This window comes from Mobula hypostoma, chromosome 21, assembly GCF_963921235.1.
Source record: "Mobula hypostoma chromosome 21, sMobHyp1.1, whole genome shotgun sequence".
Taxonomy (NCBI): domain Eukaryota; kingdom Metazoa; phylum Chordata; class Chondrichthyes; order Myliobatiformes; family Myliobatidae; genus Mobula; species Mobula hypostoma.
In genome coordinates, this window is record NC_086117.1 from 47,755,437 (window position 1) to 47,777,255 (window position 21,819).

Consider the following 21,819-nt stretch of genomic DNA (forward strand, 5'->3'; position numbering starts at 1 on the left):
TTGTGTCTGCTTCTTGTGATTTATAAATATGTAACTTCAATTATAAATTACTGCCTTATTTTTTTCCTTCACTAATATTGACATTCCGTCCATCTCTCACTATTCTCCAGCGGTGTGTTAGTGATTGGTAACTTGCTTCTCTTGGTATTTTTCTTTTGCAGCTGATAATAATATTTTATATAATTCTTTACTTTACCAGACTCCGAACTTGACAACTTAACAGTGTCAGATGTTACCTCTGGCAGTCTCAGACTCTCCTGGACAGCTGGTGGCCCGTATGAAAACTTTGTTGTAGAAATTAAAGACTCTGATGGGTTGTTCAATCCACAAGTATACACACTGCCAGGTGATCAGCGGTCCCTGGATATCCCAGACCTGCCTGCTGCTACTGACTATGAGATTTCCCTCCATGGTATAATCCATGGTCAGCCAACAAAGCCACTTTACACTGAAGCTCACACAGGTACTTCAATATTTATTTCTCAATTCTTATTCTTCACACAAAGATGAAGCAGTGGTTCTGTTATCTTTCTTTTTCATTTCAGCCTTTCTGGGTTTATTTTCATTGCAGGTTCTGAATGTCGCTCGCCTCCCTCAAATCATTCACTAATTTCATAGGGGATTTTTAGAAACTAGTCTGTGCTGAGTGGCTGCTCAAATGTTGGAATGCATCTCAACCATCCTAAAACTGCATGATTTTAAGTGTTGTTTTGCTCTTCTATTTCTGTACAACAGGAGCTGCATCAGAAACTCTGCATCAGTGGCAACACCGTACCGTACTAACAACGTTGACTTTTCTCCCCCTGAAGGTTTGACACCTAGACAGATCTTTAGTGTGCCTCTCTGCCTGTATTAAAGTGGCAAAACATTTTTATTTCTAGGACATGACTTGTTTGCCATTGCTTTCCCTTTCCATCCGTGGACACTCACAACCTCTGTCAATTGTAGGACTGCCATTTTTTGTTGAGTGGAATTTGACTGTGGTTCCCGCTATTCGTTCGTCAGAAAAACGCTGAAAATCGGATTAATTTACAAAGTGCAAAAGTGGACTTATTTTCAAACTCACACACTAGTCCTGCTATTTTGCAGTCAAAATTTTAGAGAAGCTCAGTCAATAAACTTGAAGGGTGGCAAACCTACCGGTGATGAAGATCGTTATAACTACTTAACCATCAATGTTCTACTTCTAATAATTAGCATATCAATGTCAGTGTTGTGGTTGTGACATTCAGTTCCTTGGATACCTACTAACTGTTCATTGTGGAACAAGAGCTTTGGCATTGTCCAAAACACTAATTCATATAGGAATTTATCATTTCCTATGTTATGGAAGTAAAATATACGTACAAAAATAAGAAGTGAGTCAGTTTGCAAGCCTGTAGGCAAACTGCAAAGCCGCATGGTTGCATGGGATGTGCGAAACCATTGCTGCAATGGAGCAATGGATTATAATATCTGCTTTAATGTGTGTGTGTGCGTGTTATCAATTAACATCAAAAGCGTCTTATGCTACAATATAATTACATTCAATCCTCATCAAGTGAGTGTCGCCTAAATATGCGAACAGTTTTGTGGTTGAAACGAGGATTAAACAAAGCAGTTACATTTATAAATGACACTTCACAAGCATCATGTTTGCACAATATTAGGTAAAATGGCTTTTATAAAATAAAGTAATTTGACTGAATAGTATTGACTGTAGTGCAAAAAAAAGTACAATGTTAAGTTTCAGGTCTGTTTGATTCCTCATCTAAAACACTTAATTGTGCTAGCGTTACCCATTTGAAACCTTTAAGGACTATATCAGTAGCCATTTCAGATGACCAGCTGATAGGTTCTGCTTTGGAGATTTCTTCTCCGTGCCTCTTTTAGTGGAGTAGTGACGAGATAGAGTCGCACAAAATTGAAGCTGACCCTTTGACCCATCGTGTCTATGCTAATATCAGATATCAATCTATACTGCCGCCATGTACCAGCATATGACCCCAACACTCACCTTACCTTCGTAATTCAAGTGTTTGTTCAGATGCCACTTAGCTATGAAGTTTCTACCAGAACTACCCCTCAGGCATTGGAGTCCAGATTCCAACCACCCTCCAAATGAAAACATTTTTCCCGAGATCCTCTCTAAATTTCTTTCTCCTCACTTTAAGCCTATGTCATCTGGCCTTCTTCCATGGCATAAAGTCTCCCACTTTCTACCTTAACTAATTCAAGGAGGTGATGCACAGGCCAACCAGTTATTTTGACATAACTAACACATTCCAAACCAGGAACCAATCTGGTGAATCTCTTCAGTACTCTCACCAGTGCGGTCATATCTTTCCTATAGTGTGACAGCTAAAACTGAACACAGTGCTTCATCTGTGGCCTAACCAATGTACTATAATGTTGTGCCAGGACCCTCTGGAACTTGGCACATGAGGGTACATGATAATGAATGTAAGTATCTTATTTGCCTTTGTCACCATCTACCACAACCTTCAAAGCCCTTTGGACAATCCTGTTTGTTCTTAAATCTTCCCTAGGGACCCTACCATTCATGGTTATATCCTACCCTTATCACACACCCCCAAATGCATTACCTGACACTTAGCAGGTTTAAAGCTCTTCTGCCATTGCCCAGTAAGTTATAGTTCCACAGATTTTAGCCACCTTGTAGCTCCTCATCGTGACACTCTGAAAATGCCTCTAGGCTGTTCTGTCACTGAGACGTCACAGCCAAGCACATGAAGCTGCCCTGCTTCGGCTGCTGCTGTTCCAGAATGGGTCACTGGGTCAGCAAGGGAGAGCAGGAATCATAATCCAGTGTACTCCAAGTCTCAGGATGCGGGGTGCTCTTTGCTTGACTCCCCGTGAAGTCAACTCATCCCAAAAACAGTGATCAGGACTAAACCCCAGATGCACTCTGGTCTGCATGACAGAGCTGCTCACTGCCAGAACTGACAGAACCCATGCAGACCTAACAACACATAGGACCAGGAGTGAGTCATACAAGTAGTTTATCCATAACCGCAGTCTATCAAATAGAACATAGAAATTGACAGCACATTACAGGCCATTCAGCCCACAGGGTTGTGCCGACCATGTAACCTACTCCAGAAACTGCCTAGAATTTCCCTCTATTTTGCTAAGTTCCATGTACCTATCTAAGAGTCTCTTAAAAGAGCCTATTGTATCCACTTCCACCACCTTCGCCAGCAGTGCATTTCCACGCACCCACCACTCTCTGTGTGAAAAACTTACCCCTGACATCCCCTCTGTACCTACTTCCAAGCACTTTAAAACTATGCCCCCTCGTGTTAGCCATTTCAGCCCTGAGAAAAAGCCTCTGGCTATCCGCACGACCAAATGCTGAAATTCAGAATATATCATACTGATTAAGCTTGCAGCATAAATCTTTTTTAAAAGGCCGCAATTTTGACTTTATAAATAACAAAATCCTTTCTGAATTAATCTTTTTTTTTGTATATGATTCACCTTTTAAAATATAGAAAGAAGAACATATGTTTTTATATATACTGTATAATTACTTATTTTTTCATTTACGGGATGTGGGCATTGCCAGCGAGGCCAGCCAATCCCTAGTTGCCCTCAAGAAGGTGGTAATGAACTGATATGTATAAATATATCAAAAGTTATGAGAATCATCAGCACAATGGAACCACTTTCAATGAACTCATTTCTATTCTGCTTGTATTTACCAATGATGGTTGATGTAGTTCAGAAACTTATGAGATTTTACAGATCTTGATTCTTTGGTGATTTAGGCTCAGATGATGAAGTTAATGACACAATCTTGCATGTGGGGAAGAGTTGTTATTTGCTTGTGCACTGATTATTTTTTCCAATCAATTATTTCCTTTCCTCAGCAAGTAAACCCGAAATTAGCAACTTAATGATTACCAATCTTACCTCAGATGGTTTCACTGTCTCTTGGACAGCAAATGGCGCCTTTGAAAGCTTTGTAGTTGACATCACGGATCCTGACAGGATCTTTGAGACCTCGGAGCACAATGTCTCAGGGAACCTGCGCTCTATTGACATCACAAAGCTCTCAGCCAGCACTGACTATGTCATTTACCTCACTGGCCTTTATCAAGGACAGCATATGCACACGTTTAGTGCTGTTGCTACAACAGGTATTTATGTTGCTGCTGGAGATTTCTGGCTGTCATTTCATTCTACATCTTTAATTTTCTTCAAGTAGCCAATTTTTGATAGCATATATGCTTATTTAACCATATTGAAATTAGTAAGTATTTAAACTGTCACCCGCACTTCTTCCGATTAATCTCAGCCGTGATTCAGGATTGTCAGCTGTTCTTCCTTGTGTTCTAAACACCATGGGTGACTTTTCAAAGTTTCAAAATCAACCTTGCATTTTGGAAGAATTATTGAAAGGGTTTGGTATTCCAAGTTAACAGACTAAGAGAACAGTGTGCTATAAATAATTTATGCATACATTTACACCAGATTATAGCTGTTAGATGAACATGTGTTATATATTCAGTGTTTGTTAAAGGTTCATATGTATATTTTTGACAAACATGTTATTTACAAATCCTGATGCTCTTTTCAATTAGACTCAATCACATTTTCTTAGAAACACAGAAACATGGAAACATAGAAAACCTACAACACAATACAGGCCTTTTGGCCCACAAAGCTGTACCGTACCTGTCCTTACCTTAGAAATTACCTAGGGTTACCCATACCCTCTAATTTTCTGAGCTCCATGTACCTGTCCAGGAGTCTCTTGAAAGACCCTATCGTATCTGCCTCCACCACCATCGCCGGGTGCCCATTCCACGCACTCACCACTCTCTGCGTAAAAAACTTACCCCTGACATCTCCTCTGCACCTACCTCCAAGCACCTTAAAACTATACCCTCTCGTGCTAGTCATTTCAACCCTGGGAAAAAGCCTCTGACTATCCACACGACCAATGTCTCTCATCATCTTATACACCTCTATCAGGTCACCTCTCATCCTCCGTCGCTTCATGGAAAAAAGGCCGAGTTCACTCAACCTATTCCCATAAGGCATGCTCCCCAATCCAAGCAACATCCTTGTAAGTCTCCTCTGCACCCTTTCTATGGTTTCCACATCCTTCCTGTAGTGAGGCGACCAGAACTGAGCACAGTACTCCAAGTGGGGTCTGACCAGGGTCCTATATAGTTGCAACATTACCTCTCGGCTCCTAAACTCAATCCCACGATTGATGAAGGCCAATGCTCCGTATGCTTTCTTAACCACAGAGTCAACCTGCGCAGAAGCTTTGAGTGTCCTGTGGACTCGAGACCCCAAGATCGCTCTGATCCTCCACACTGCCAAGAGTCTTACCATTAATATTATATACTGACATCATATTTGACCTACCAAAATGAACCACCTCACACTTATCTGGGTTGAACTCCATCTGCCACCTCTCAGCCCAGTTTTGCATCCTATCAATGTCCCGCTGTAACTTCTGACAGCCCTTCACACTATCCACAACACCTCCAGCCTTTGTCTCATCAGCAAATTTACTAACCCATCCCTCCACTTCCTCATCTAGGTCATTTAAAAATCATGAAGAGTAGGGGTTCCAGAACAGATCCCTGAGGTACACCACTGGTCACTGACCTCCATGCAGAATATGACCCGTCTACAACTACTCTTTGCCTTCTGTGTGCAAGAAAGTTCTGGATCCACAAAGCAAGATCCCCATGGATCCCATGCATCCTTACTTTCTCAATAAGCCTTGCATGGTGTACCTTGTCAAATGTCTTGCTGAAATCCATATACACTACACCTACTGCTCTACCTTCATCAATGTGTTTAGTCACATCCTCGAAAAATTCAATCAGGCTCGTAAGGCATGACCTGCCTTTCACAAAGCCATGCTGACTATTCCTAATTATATTATGCCTCTCCAAATGTTCATAAATCCTGCTTCTCAGAATCTTCTCCATCAACTTACCAACCACTGAAGTAGGACTCACTGGTCTATAACTTCCTGGGCTATCTCTACTCCTTTACTTGAATAATGAAACAACATCTGCAACCCTCTAATCCTCTGAACCTCTCCCATCCCCATTGATGATGCAAAGATCATCGACAAAGGCTCAGTAATCTCCTCCCTCACCTCCCACAGTAGCCTGGGGTACATCTCATCTGGTCCCGGTGACTTATCCAACTTGATGCTTTCCAAAAGCTCCAGCATATCCTCTTTCTTAATATCTAAATGCTCAAGTCCACTGCAAGTCATCCCTACAATCGCCAAGATCCTTTTCTGTAGTGAATACTGATGCAATGTACTCATTAAGTACATCTGCTATCTCCCCTGGTTCCATACACACTTTTCCACTGTCACACTTGATTGGTCCTATTCTCTTACATTGTATCTCTTGCTCTTCACATACATATAGAATGCCTTGAGGTTTTCCTTAATCCTGTCCACCAAGGCCTTCTCACGGCTCCTTCTGGCTCTCCTAATTTCTTTCATAAGCTTCTTCCTACAAGCCTTATAATCTTCTAAATCTCTATCACTGTCCACCAAGGCCTTCTCATGGCTCCTTCTGGCTCTCCTAATTTCTTTCTTAAGCTCTTTCCTATTAACCTTATAATCTTCTAAATCTTTATCATTACCTAGATTTTTGAACCTTCCGTAAACTCTTCTTTTCTTCTTGACTAGATTTACAACAGCCTTTGTACACCATCCTTTTCCTGTCTCATTGAAATGTACCTATGCAGAACGCCACGCAAATATCTGCTGAACATTTGCCACATTTCCCAGAGAACATCTGTTCCGAATTTATGCTTTTAAGTTCTTGCCTGATAGCCTCATATTTTCCCTTACTCTAATTAAACACTTTCCTAACTTATCTGTTCCTATCCCTCTCCAATGCTATGGTAAAGGAGATAGAATAGTGATCACTATCTCCAAAATGCTCTTCCATTGAGAGATCTGACACCTGACCAGGTTCATTTCCCAATACCACTTCAAGTACAACCTCTCCTCTTCTAGGCTTATCTACATATTGTGTCAAGAAACTTTCTTGAACACACTTACCAAACTCCACCCCATTCTAAGCCCCTCACGCTAGGGACATGCCAATCGATATTTGGGAAATTAAAATCTCCCACCACAATAACAATCTCTTACTAGCTCTTCTTTCAGTTAGTACTGACGAAGGGTCTCGGCCCGAAACGTCGACTGTACCTCTTCCTAGAGATGCTGCCTGGCCTGCTGCATTCACCAGCAACTTTAAAAATTCCAGCATCTGCAGATTTCCTCGTGTTAACCCTATTATTATTATACCTTTCCAGAATCTGTCTCCCTATCAGCTCCTTGATGTCCCTGTTACTATTGGGTGGTCTATAAAAAACACCCAGTACAGTTATTGACGCCTTCCTGTTCCTCACTTCCGCTCACAGAGACTCCGTAGACAATCCCTCCATGTCTTCCTCCTTTTCTACAGCCGTGACACTATCTCTGATCAACAGTGCCACGCCCCCACCTCTTTTGCCTCCCTTCCTGTCCTTTCTGAAACATCTAAAGCCTGGACCTTGAAGTAACTATTCCTGCCCCTGAGCCATCCAAGTCTCTGTAATGGCCACAACATCATAGCTCCATAGCTCATAGAGTATAGAATATATAATAATATAGCTCAGTGAGAACCATTCAGCTCACATTGTTGTGTCGACCAATATAAACCTACTCCATGATCAAACTAATCCCTCTCTCCTACACAGCCCATAACCCCCCATTTTTGTTTCACCCATCCACCTTTCTAGGAGTCTTTTGAATGCACCCAATGTATCAGCCTCAACCACCAAGCCCAGACAATAACCACTTTCCATGTAAATACCCTGTCCCTGACACCTCCTCTAAACTTTCCTCCACTCCCCTTGAAAGGATGTCCCCCGGTATTAATTATTGCCACCCTATCAATCTGCCTCTCATCCTCCTTCGCTCCAAAACAAGAAGCTTTAGCTCACTCAACCTTTCCACATGAAGCACGTTCATTAATCCATGCAGCATCCTCTCCAAAGCTTCCGCATCCTTCTTATAATGAGACGACCTGAACCCAACATGGTACTCCAAGTGTGGTCTGACCAGAGATGTATGCAGTTGCCACATTACCTCTTGGCTCTTGAACGCAATCTGCTGATTAATGAAGGCCAACACCCTGTGCACCTTCTTAACCATCTATCAACCTGCATGACAAATGAAACACTCTGGTTTCCTCGGCTGCGTAAGTCTAGGGAAGACAATCTCCAGCCCCACCAAACTTGTGAGATTGAAGAGCGAGCCCACCCCAAAACCCCCGTTTGTGTGGATGCTGTGTGATTCGTTACCCTGCTACAAATAAGTGCCACAAAATTACAGGCAGTATATCGCATACAATTAAAAGCTTTAGCTTTATAATTCTTAATTTAACTAAAGAGTTAGCAAAGAAAGAACAAAAAAAGAAAAGGGCCCACTTTAATGGAACAGTCTAATGTGCACAAGTTGGAGCTCACGGTTTCCCCTTTGCCTATCCTCCTTCGATCTCACCCCGGGCTTTGTCAAATCACTGCCCCACTCCAATTTGAACCTACGACCTCTTCTCTCTTCATCTCCTTAACAAAAGTCTCCCCTTAGTCCAGCCATCCTAATTGCATGACACACTATTCTCCTATCTCTTATCTTCAACAGTAACCCAAACAAGCAGCCTGCAGAAAACAGCAAAAAAATCAAACACAAAACTGCATAACAGTAAAAAAAAATGAACCAGGGCATTACACTACTTTGAGGGATGTATGTGGACTTCAAGATCCCTCTGTTCCTCCACAGGTCCAATTAGCAGCAACAAAGGTGGTTGCATACATCATATCGAATCAGTGTAGCCCTAAATTCGTACAGAATTTGTAAACAAGAAATCACAGCTAATACTTTGCTTAAGATTACAACTTGCAGAAATAATGCCACAAGGGGAAACTTGATACGTTAATGTAATGCACTAAAGGCATTTCAGGATCATAAAATAAATCAGGTGCAACTATACAAAAATGTTGGTTATTTTGAACATCCTGATCAATAATAGCTGCTAAACTGAAATTCCACTGAGATCACAGATTCTAGCATCTCACCAGACAATACAGAATAATCTAGAATTATCTGTTCGTAATTGTAGTAAGCATCAACTTGAATGTTAGACTGTGTTATCTGATATTAAGCTAATCTGTATTCTTTTGTTATATTGCTTTAAAAGTGCTGAAGTTTTATTTCCAAAACAATCCCTATAGAAGCAGACCCCGAAGTCAGCAACCTAGTGGTTTCAGACATTACTGCAAACAGCTTCAGCCTCTCTTGGACGGGAAAGGATGAGGCATTTGAAAGCTTTGTTATAGAACTTATAGATTCTGACCGATTCTCAGATCCACTGGAGTACACGGTACCAGGAAGCATGCGAAACACTGAGCTCTCCAATCTCATTACTGGTACTAATTATGTGGTTTATTTATACGGCATTGCTAATGGCCGACGCACAAACCCTGTGACCACTGTTGCATTGACAGGTATCGATACTTCATCGCAAAATCATTTTTACTCTCTCTCCGTTTTCTCTAAATATCATCAAGCAAATGTTTCCACAGAATCTGGCCCCCTTTGATGTATGGGATTTCTTTCCATCGACCGAAATGCTCTTTGTGACTCTAACAAAGGGAATCTCTTAATGTGTTTGTGCTCAATGTCAGTAATAGCTTAACATTTTAGATACTTTTTTCTGGTGATTTGTGTCTTAATATAATGGCTCAGAATATGCTGGGTGCTGCATTAGGTAAGCTGCTCCCTCATCCTCAATACTACCCCCCAGTACCACCACCTTTCAACTGAAAAATAATTTTGCTGCAAATTTCTGATAATTATGAATAATGTTGTTCCCCAAGTCAATTAATCCATGCATTGCCAGGACCGGGGGAATATCAGGAATGAGACATAAAGACCAACGGAAAAATCTGATCATCAGAGTAGAAAATAGAAAGAAATAGGGAAGAGATTATGAAGTAAACGGAAGGGAAGATTGATTTGATCAAGAGAACATAAGGTAGGCCCAAGGAAAAGATGAATGAAATAATTACACGTCATATAGTCCTGGTGTCAGCAAATTGATTTAGAATTGGTGTTGGTTTATTATTGTCGCATTAAATTGTACCACAGAGGCAAATTTCAAAAGGGCAAAGAATGCAGGACTGAAGGTGCTGTACTGAAATGCATGTAGCGTTCGGGGAATAAGGTGGACGCACTCGTGGCTCAGTTAAAGATTGGTTGGTATGACGTTGTGGGCATCACTGAGTCATGAGTGAAAGAAGGTCATAGTTGGGAGTTTAACGTCAAAGGATATACTTAGTCTCGAAAGGACAGTTAGAAGGGCATAGAGGGTGGTGTGGCACTGTTGGTAAGAGCTGGAATTACATCTCTAGAAAGAGGTGACATAGGGTCAGAGAATGTTGAGTCTTTCTGGGTGGAGTTAAGAAACTGCAAGGGTTAAAAAAACCATTATAGGAATCATATATAGGTCTCCAAATAGTAGCCAAGATGTGGGGTTCAGATTTCAAAAGGAGCTTGAAAGGGCATGTAATAAGAGGAATGTCACACTTGAAATGCAGGATTTCAAAATGCAAGGGGATTTGGAAAACCAAGTTGGTGTAGGATCACAAAAGAGGGAATTTGTTGAATGCCTACGAGATGGCTTTTTAGAGCAGCTTGTGAACTTTTAGAACTATGGGGGAGGCCAAGTCCATGGGTATATTTAAAGTGGAAGTTGATCGTTTCCTGATCGATCAGGGCATCAAAGGATATGGCAAGAAGGCAAGTGTATGGGGTTGAGTGGGATCAGCCATGTTGGAAAGGTGGAGCAGACTCAATGGGCTGAATGGCCTAATTCTGCTCCTATGTCGTACGGTTTATGTTCTTATGCACCGAGATAGTAGTGAAAAGCTTGTCTGGCAATCTGTTCATAAAGATCAAATCATTACACTGTGTATTGAGGTCGAAAAGATAAAGTCAAATCAATGCAGAATAAAATCTAATAGCTGCCCAGAAAATGTAGTGCAAGTAAACAGTAAGATGCAAGATCGTAACGATGTAGGTTGTGAGGTCAGAAGTCCAGCTCGTCCTAACAACAGATTAGAGTCTGTCCTTGACCCTGGCGCTACGTGCTTTCAGGTTTTTGCGTGATGCAGCAAGAATGGATAACGTGGCAGAGCAGCGGTTAGCGCAGCACTCTTACAGCTTGGGTCACTCTGGAGTTTGGAGTTCAATTCCGTGTGGGTTTTCGCCGGGTGCTCCAGTTCCCTCCCAACAGTCCAAGGACATACCAGTTAGTAGGTAAATTGATCATTGTAAATTGTCCTATGATTGGACTAGGGTTCAATTGGCGGGCTGCTAGGCAGTGTGCATTGTTAGGCTGGAAGGGGCTGTTCCAAGCTGTGTATCTAAATAAATAAATATCATGTAGACAGAGTCCTTAGAGGGGAAAATGAAGCAGCCAGCGTAATCAAAACTGCACCTTTCCCAGACGTTCTCTCTTCTCCTTTCTTCCATCAGTACTAATCAGTATTGATACACAGAGGCAACGCTGTCCCTTTGACACCTTTGAGTCTGACAATTTGTCAGTCCTTCACTCCTCGTGGGGGTACAGCTTCCCCAACACATTTTGCTGAATAATTTATGGTCTACCATCAGCAAAAGTATTTAAGTCACTACAATTTTCCCAGCAAATTCTGGTCCATTATCTTCAGTTTTGCCACAACACCCTATTGGCTGGAGTCTTATTTTACTAATGAGGCAGTGCACGTTTTGCAGAACATTTGAAATTCAGAATCTGGGCCCTTTCTCTTAAATGGAGCATGTATCAATTATAGAGTGCTCAGGTACTTCACAACATAAAAAAGACACTCCCTGTGAATGACTAACTCTGCTTGGCCAACACTATTGTCTCACAGCAACTTTCCAGCTCAAGATGATGATGGAAGTTACACAGAAGTGAAAGCAAATTCCAAGCGACATGGGCTAAAACTGAGTAACTGCTTCTTAATAAATCCTATAAGCAAGTAGATATTGAGAAATCAAATTAAGTAGTGATTTCTCAAAATCTCATTACTTCCAGATTACAGTTACTTTAGGTTTCAATTGTCACCAAATTTGCAGCAGTTTCTGAAGCCGAGTGATTTAATAGTGTTGGCATTAAACAGGTAGAAAATCGGATTTGCTCACAGCATGCATGTAATCCAAATGACTGCGAAGATTCATCCAACAAAAGGATGCCAATACTGTCTGGCAGCACAGAATCTGCTTTTTTGTGAATGTTGCTTCCACACAGTGATGAGTAGCTGTGATTCATGGGCGGAGATTTAGAATGCCATGCATCTTGAAGGAGAGTTGGGATGTTGCTTCCAACAGTCTCTAGTTTCTACCGGCAGAAGTGTCTCTGTGTTTTACTGTATTGCTATGCTTTACTTAAATGTGATGTATTGGCTGAGGGCAACACATTGTAATTAGCTTTGTAACAACTACTGTCATAGCTAGTTGCCAAAATCTATTTTTAATTAAATCTTCTGGCCCTTTGTCAATCTGAGTGAAGCAAATTCAACTCTTAGGAAAATGAAAAGGAAAACAACAAATAGCAGAAATTGGAAGAACAAATACATGCAAACCCAGACAAGTGGTCCAGCATCTGACAGCGAAAGCTGGCTTAATGTTTCAAGCCTCATTCTCCACCAGACTGTGCCACTGTGTCAGGCGAGGCACAAGGTTGTAGCAGGTAGTGCCATTTCCTCACGGCTTGAGCCACTCTGAGCTTCTTTCAGGTGTCCAGGTTTCCTTCCACATCTCTAAGGCAGGTGGGTCAGTTAATTGCCTACTGCAGGCTGCCCATTAGTTTAGGTAAGTGATAAAAACATCGAAAGGAGAAGATGGTGAGAATGAATTACATAGTCAGGGAGCTAAGGGGAATGATACTGATGCGACTATTCTGCTGCAGGAAAGGCTGAATCACTGTCTACTGTGCTGTAATAAACGTGTTAATGACCCTGAACCAATAACAGCATTTTCAAATCAGTTGTGCCCAGAGGAGAGAAGAATAATTTACAATTCTGACTGTATGTGCCCATTTACAACTCATTAGTAACTGAAGCAGAACTGGCTCATACTTGAGGTACAAACATACTTAAAACCAAGCTGCAAAGATCTAATCTATGTACTTAAACCTCTAATTATGGTAAAATTTATTGAGGCTGCATTTGTATTCTTTTGGACAGAGTAGAGTTTATATTAGAACCTAAGATATATTTATTTCAATATGCAATTTGAAAAAGAATTCTTCCCCAGTAACATGGGGCAGCACAGTAGTGTAGTGGTTAGCACAATGCCTTACAAAGCTGGTGACTTGAGTTCTATTCCCGCTGCTGCCTGTAAGGAGTTTCACGTTTTCCCCGTGACCGCGTGTGTTTCCTGCGGGTACTCCAGTTTCCAAACACATACTGGTTGGTAGGTTAACTAGTCATTGTAAATTGTCCCATGATTAGGCTAGGATTAGACCATAAGACCTAAGACCATAAGACAAAGGAGCAGAAGTAGGCCATTCGGCCCATCGAGTCTGCTCCGCCATTTTATCATGAGCTGATCCATTTTATCCTATTTAGTCCCACTGCCCCGCCTTCTCACCATAACCTTTGATGCCCTGGCTACTCAGATACCTATCAATCTCTGCCTTAAATACACCCAATGACTTGGCCTCCACTGCTGCCCGTGGCAACAAATTCCATAGATTCACCACCCTCTGACTAAAAAAATTTTTTCACATTTCTGTTCTGAAAGGGCGCCCTTCAATCCTGAATCGGGGGGTTGCCAGGCAGCGTGGCTCGAAGGAGCCAGAAGGGCCTATCGTATCTCAATAAATAGAAATACAAATAAAAACATTGACCTTTTGGACTGGATTTCAGAATTGATGTTGATGTGACTGAAATAGAAAATAATTGGAAATTAAGAGTCAAAATCTTGTTCCAGGATTTTCTTTAAACCACCGTGGAGCACTTACGGTTGTGAAATATTAAGCCATCTTTCTGTTAGTTGTGGATTATTTAAGAAACGTGGAAGCAAGTTAACTGTGTCTGGTAAAAATGACAGACCTGTCATCTAATGAGAGTTTCCCACCTTCTGCCAAACAACTAATTCAATATTATTGCCTTAGCAAGCCAAGCATCATTGTTATAGAACATGACTCATGGACAAGCTCACTCATTCTTTTCAAACTTGCACTTGCAATTTTCTTTCCATCTTAACCATTTCCTTCTGCTTGCGGCTAAAATCATGTGTCTAGAAATTGACCCACAGTCAGCAGCACGACACTCATTATGTAGCGCTGGCTGGCAATTCATCGCTACTCCCGAAATGTGGTTCCAAAAGTTTGAGAAGCAGTCCAGAACATGCAGCCACTACTATACACTGTGTTGAGCACTGCTATCCAAGGCTGAATTTCTAAACAGAAAAGAGAGAACTTGTCTTTGTTACTGTCATTCAGTTTAGCATCTTTATAGGCCAAAACAAATGGTTTACAAATACCGTGCCTTAAAGTTTTATTTTGACCGGTGACAATTACAGATGTTTTGTGGGAGGGGCCAGCTTAAATCCTGGCATTTTTTACTCACAGCTGTTACTATCTCTTGTTGGTTTGTGTGCATGAGTTTTGTACTGAGCTATCACAGTCTTCATTTTGAAATTAGAATTCAGGAACATTTGCTCTAAAATGGTATCTTGCATCAAAGAGTGTGACTAAAATAAATATTTCCATAAATCTTCCTTCCCTCAGAAGAAGAACCTGAACTTGACAGCCTAGTTGTTTCAGAGATTACCTCAGAAGGATTCACACTCTCTTGGACAGCTGAAGACGGGGCATTTGAATATTTTATCATAGATGTTAAAGATTCTGAAAACTCGTTTGACCCAATACAGCATGTTTTATCAGGGAAAACACGAACTACTGACATCTCAGGCCTAGTAGAAGGCACTGGATACCAGATTAACATTACTGGTGTAACTGAAGGCTGGCGCACGCAACCACTCACTGCGGTCACTGCTACAGGTATATCATCAGGTGCAACGCAGGCTCCCAGTTTCATGGTTTATTTAGACTTACTGTAAGAATAATTCTCCCCTTTTAAAATGTAACTGTTGCTTGCTGCATTACTGTCATTAGCAACCGCACTAACGGCTCCCAATACGCCTGGAAAAATCTCACACGCTTACCTTTGCATGCTTTCCTTCTTTCTATTCCTGTTTCTCCTTATTCTCAGGTGTCCTGACTAACATACTGAAAACACCTTCAGCTCAGAGATGTGGGGTAGATTGGGCTTAATACAGTTACGGGACACAAGGAGCGTATAACATACAGAGACAGCGACCATCTCCAGAGAAGCCAAATATGTCAGGGTGAGATATATTCTCGGAAGCAGGTTTCAGATTGGTAGAATTAATGTCAAATTGTGTTTATATCTGTGCACAAGCATTTTCGACTGAAGGTCAAAAGATCTTCCCATCTACTGCTTTAATAATATAATAGGTTTATTACTATCAGTAATAAGGCAAACTCTGTCCAGGTGTACGCCCAGATTAAAGCAAAGCTCTCACTAGTGATATCGGTAAAGGATGGTGACTTTCCTCCCAGTCCATTTTTGAAGGCACCACCAAATTCCTCCTCGTCTCTGTTTTAAAGGGACATTATTGTATACTAAGGATGTGCCCTCTGGTCTTATTCTCCCCTCTATAGGAAACATTTTCTACATATTCACTCTATCTAGACCTTTCAATATTCAGTAGGTTCCAATGAGATCCACTCTCATTCTTTGAAACTCCAGTAAGTACATTTCTAGAATCATCAAATGCACCTCATATATCAACCCTTTCATTCCTGCGATCATTGTCGTGAACCTCCTCTGGACCCGTTCAACAGCGGCACTGACTTTCTCAGATATAGGGCTCAAAACTACTCACAGTACTTCAGATGTAGTCTATCCAATGCCTTATAAAGTCTCAGCATTACATCCTTGCTTTCTTTTCCTAGTCCACTTGAAATGAATGCTAACATTGCATTTGCCTCTTTACTACCGACTCGACTTGCAAGTTGGCCTTTAGGGAATCCTGCACCCGCACTGCGAAGTTCCTTTGTAACTCCAATTTCTGAATTTGCTCCCCAATTAGAAAAAAATCTATGCTTTTATTTCTTCTGCTGAAGTGCATGACCATATACTTCCTTACACTGAATTCCATCGGCAAATTTTTGCCCATTCTCTTTATCAATGCAAGTCCTTCTGCAGACTCCATGTTTCCTCAACACTGCCTGCCCCTCCACCTATCATTCATTCAACTGCAAACTGGCCACAAAGCCATCAATTCTGTCATCCAGATCATTGATATATAACATGAAAGTCGCGGACCCAACACCAATCCCTGAGGAACATCACTAGTCACCGGCAGCCAACCAGAAATGGCTAACTTTATTCCCACTCTTTGCCTCCTGCCAATCAACCAATCTTATCCATGCTCATACCTTTCCTGTACTGCCATGGTCTCTTATCTTGTTTAGTAGCCTCACGTGCGGCGCCTTGTCAAAGACCTTCTGAAAATCCAAGTAAGCAACATTCATTAACTCTCCTTTGTCTATCCTGCCTGTTACTTCCTCAAAGAATTCCAACGGATTTGTTAGGCAAGATTTCCCCTTAAGAAAACCATGCTAACTACAGCCTATTTCACTATATGTCTCCAAATATCCTGAAAACTCATCCTTGATAATGGATTCGAACATCTTCCCAACCACTGACATCAGGCTGACTGGCTGATAATTCCCTGTCTTTTGTCTCCCATCCCTTCTAACAGAGTGGAGTGACATTTGCGATTTTCCAGTCTTCCAGAATCCAGTAGTGATCCTTGGAAGATACAAAATTCAAAAATCTGCTCTTGTGGCCTTCCATAAATTTGGCCTTCCATACTCAGAGGGAAATCTGTTCAATTCAATCAATTATATTTGAACTTGCACATGAGAGTGATTTATTTCAACAATTTTTGTTCATAAATGGATATTCCAGATTTTTTCTTTGTTATCCTTGTAGACTAAACAAAGTGTTTTGCTTGTCACCTCACAGACTATTTAACTTATTTTTTGCTGTTTAGACACGATTTGCTGAATGGACTAATTCTGCTCCTAAGTCTTATAAGACCATAAGATTCAGGAGCAGAATTAAACCATTTGGCCCACCAAGTTTGCTCTGCCAATTGGCCTAATTCTGCTCTTATATCTTATGGTCTTATAGTGCTATAAGGCTGAGCAGTAGAATTAGGTCATTTGGCACACCACAAGTCTGCACAGCAGAAAAATAAACTATGGTCTTTAAAAATGTATCTAAATAGATTTAGATACTTTAAATATACTACATATACCGAGGGAGGCTGACCTTGAACGGTGAAATGACATGTACTGATTTAAGCTGCCTTCGCTCTTTTGGCCAATAGCTTCATTATACATAAAAAGTTTGAATTTATTGAGGCTCCCAAGTGTAGTGATGAACAAATAAGTTATCTGTCAACAAATCTTACAGCAAAGGCATTGCAAAGACCTGTAAGAAGCCATATAGGGAAGGGGAATAAAAGACATGCTGAACTTCTTTTAGATGTCTCCTTAGATATCTGCAACAGAGGAAGAGAAAAGCATGCAATACTTACTGTTCTGATATGATTTTGCATGCTGATGAAGCATTTTAAGTTACACAAGTTGTTTTATGACCCCACCTTGTGTGTGTCTTCAATAACATTGTAATTACGTCCTGCATGGATGACTCAATGATGGCCTTCTATTGGCGGTGATAATCAATTGGAATTGCTTTGTGTTCATGTTCAAGCTAAACTTCCAGTTGATATTTTGAGGTTAATTGGTGCACAGAATTGTATACTTGTCTTTCAGACCGTACCACCGGTTTTCAACAGTTTGCTTTTTCTGAATTCGGGTTTAACTTGTCACAGCGGCATGCTGCATCATGAGATTGTCACTAGCTTTGTACGGCACTCGGGCTGTATCTATCAGTAAGCCATCATACATCTGGTACTTTCAGTGGGCTTGTTTCCTAGACATTTGGATGCCATTTCTTGCACGGTCAAGAGCTATGACCTTTATTTATGCTTCTCAACCTCACCTCTCCTAAATTAAGTGACTTGTGTTGACATGTGGTCCCTTGGGTCTTTGAACTTGGCCAGGCACCAGACGTGCACCCAAGTGCTGCTGGCTCATTAACCATGGAAGCCAACACACATGTTTGATGTTTCCTGAAATTCACACGAGTTCACATGCTTTGGATATAAACTGAGAGCTCCAGATGTTTAATTTGATTTCTCTCTTGCTTTCTGAAGAGTGAGATCAGTTGTATTATTCACTGGTCGGTCTGGCTTAATTCAGCTGTCTGATGGCCTCAGGAATCTGTAAACGTCAGTTTTGCTCCAAATGCTCACATTTCATGCAACTAACTTGATTCTTTCTCAAAAGTTTGCTCCAGAGATGTTCTCCCTGCTAATACAACTTTATTTTCCAACTGTTAACTTTGCACTTAATTACTTCTTGCTCTACAATGTTTAGTACATAGACACAGATTTGAACTTTTAACTTGCAAATTGCGAATGATGGCAATAGTTGTGAAATGATGTTTGATTAAAAAAGCAAACTGTGATTGTGACATTTAAAATTAATGCTCTTCCTAAAATAATTCCCTGTTTCTCCAGAGGAAAAATCAAAAATGGAAAACCTAGTGGTTTCAAACATAAACTCTTATGGATTCAAAGTCTCTTGGAATGCCACGGACGGGGCCTATGAAAGTTTTATAATAGTGGTTAGAGATTCTGGCAGGTTATTGGAGCCAATGGAACACAGAGTGTCAGGCAATCAACGTTCCATTACCATCACAGGCCTGATCACCGGAATTGATTATGATATTAATATATATGGTGTAGCCAAGGGGCAGCACTCTAAGCCTCTCTTTACTAGGACTGCAACAGGTATTTTTTTATATATCACTCAGGGCTCTGTCACTTGTTTATGTATGCCTTTGTTCTCAAGGTTTTTGTGTCCTGTATTATATAACGCATTAACACTCTGAAAGCTTTATTCAGGTTGAGAACATCCAGCAATGTCTTCACATTAATGATTGTGCTGTGTTTTTTCCAGAAATAAAGAATTTAAATTAATCTTAAGGAAAGGGCCCATGGATGAAAGTCGTTTTGGATTATGTCAATTAACAAGTAAAATGACATTGGAATTTAATTTAAAAGCGTAATATAAAATATTTTAGAAGTTGGCTTTATAAAATCTTTGTTCTTCAAACTGTATTTGAGGTAGATTTCAATTCATATTGCTTCAATCAAATTCTACTTAAACTTCACTTTGTTCATTCCATTGGGGCAGGAACAGAATTCCATACATAAAGCACAATTGACATGTGAAAGTTGGGATTATCAATCCAATTGCCATATTGACCATCCCTAAACACACGTATGTGTGGCCTTAGGATAGCAATGTAGAAATAACGCATTTACATTCTGCAAATAAGAGTGGCTTGGATCACAATAGGGGTAGTTTTACTCAGCCTTTGAGAATTTTATCTGTCTGAGCACGTTTGAAGCTAATAAGGACCAATGATATAAACATACTTAATTCCCAGGGATATTTTGCTTGATAAGAAAAACTACTTACCAATAAAATCTCCTGTAATAGACAAAAGTAACATTCAGGGATAGCTTGGTATCTGGGTGAGGGACCTTGTCTAAGAACCAGATTGAATTCCTGTCAAAAATGTAGTGTTCTATTGTATTTGTGCATGGCTGTTGTGAATATTTTGACACTAGCTTCAGTGTTCTCGTGAAAATCTGTGTTAAATTAGAAGGATGATTTTAACTGTTGTCAGATTATGTCTAACCTGTTCACCAGTCTCCTCAAAATGTATTGATCGTCGATCCCCATAACACGGAACTCACACTGAAAGTGTTAACTGCTGTTTGTGTTTAATGTGCTGTGTTCAGAAATTTTTAGTCAATGAAACCTGATCTAATCATTGATATGCTAATTGTTATGACTTCTGATCTTCATGTTTGTATTGTAACTGCTCATGATTACACTCTGATATCCCTTTACAATTCCTTTTGTTGTTAACAATCAAAATATTGCCTTTGTGTGTCTGAAGTACAACTTGATGCTTCCTTCAGGCTTGATGTTGGCTGCATTTACCAAACCTGCAATGGTGTTCGAACTGTGTTTTTACAAGATCTGTGCCTTTTGTCATTCCTAATTGCTTTGTCTATTTCTCATCACTCTGCCCTGTCATTTGGATTGATTAGTTTTCTACATGTAACTACTTAAGACCTCCACAGGGAATTGATCTGAGATGCTTTGTGCACACCAATAGGTTTGTGTGGAGCCAGATCAATGCAGGTCCATTCTCAGTGGGGAAATGGAATAGGGAGTTCATAATTTCTAAATCTCTCGAAGTCCTAGAGACATACTTCTGCTGCCTGAACAATTGCTATCTGATTTCCCTTTTAGGTTTATGGCCGTTTTCTTTTATTTCAGATTGTTTACCAAGTCGCCAGATATTCCCATTAATTTATAGAAATTACCCTAATTCTTCTCTGAATTGTTATTCACACTGGAAAACTTCATCCTTAGATTTTTAATTAGCCTTACTCTCTTTTACCAAAGCAACTTTGACTTCTTTAGCAATGAACCATTAACAAGAATTATTATTTAGACCTAAGAGGAAGGACAAGAACTTACAAAACTTATTTCTCTCTCAGAGTCCGAGCCTGAAGTGGATCACCTAAACGTTTCTGAAGTTACCTCAAGTGGCTTCAAACTTTCTTGGACAACAGATGACAATCCCTTTGATTACTTTAATGTTACAGTCAGTGATTCCAAAGATGAATTTCCTCCTCTGGACTACAGACTATCAGGTGATCTGCGAACCATTGACATCCAAGGGCTGCAAGATGGTACTAAGTATAATATTTCCTTAGTTGGTGTTACAGAGGAACGACGATCGCAGTCGATAATTACCATTGCAACTACAGGTATTGCTATTTTCTTGAGAACCTCTACCTTTATTTTCTCTTTTGCACCTGATTCACCAATGATTTTTCTTCCCCCAGGATGAGACAAATTTCCTTCTGAAGGGAATAAATTAACGCAGACCACATCCGGCCTCCAGTGAGCTATTTTCAAAACTTTGCATACAGACATCTCCACTTCTGTTCTCAACTCGTTAGGATCGTTTTCACTCTCAACCTAGAAGGCAGGGGCAGACTAGGCAGTGTCTCTTTGAAATAGAGGCGTCTTGTAGCAGAGTTGTTTCTGCTGTGCATGGCAGAGGGGTGAGCAGTTATGGTGGACACGCACACAGACTCTGTCTGGAGCAGGAAACGCAGATAATGAGAGAAAGGACATTAATTTCTATCCAGTATTTCTATGGTGAAGGGGATTTGGATCGGAAATGTTGGTGTTGACCAATGATCAGCTTAGTCCTTCCTCACCCTGCTGCACTCTGCCTCCGGAACAACCACAAACATGTGTGTATTTGCGTTGTCTTGTGGCTAGAGTTAGAAGAGACAAATTATGTTGCAGAGGTCCTCAGTTAGCATTCCAACTCTTTGGGCGCTGTGGTATGAAGCTAATCCTTGAAGTAGCAATGCCAGTATTAAACTTTGCTTTTGATGTTCAGTTCCACTGAAGTGAACTGTATCACACAGAGAACAGATGA

At 40.7% G+C, this 21,819-nt stretch overlaps 1 protein-coding gene across 11 annotated transcripts in view; it reads left to right on the forward strand.

Annotated features, from left to right (window-relative positions):
- The window catches only part of tncb (tenascin Cb), a 156,285-nt gene that overhangs the window by 107,599 nt on the left and 26,867 nt on the right, over window positions 1-21,819 (forward strand). For 4 of the 11 annotated variants that reach the window (XM_063073941.1, XM_063073940.1, XM_063073943.1 and 1 more), the window contains 4 exons: window positions 200-463; window positions 14,844-15,116; window positions 18,797-19,069; window positions 20,861-21,133. The exons of 2 other annotated variants lie outside the window; for them this stretch is intronic. In XM_063073941.1, the coding sequence (XP_062930011.1) occupies window positions 200-463; window positions 14,844-15,116; window positions 18,797-19,069; window positions 20,861-21,133 (1,083 nt within the window). The remainder of the gene's footprint in view (window positions 1-199; window positions 464-14,843; window positions 15,117-18,796; window positions 19,070-20,860; window positions 21,134-21,819) is intronic. 5 more of the 11 variants (XM_063073938.1, XM_063073942.1, XM_063073939.1 and 2 more) reach the window with 4 other exon arrangements.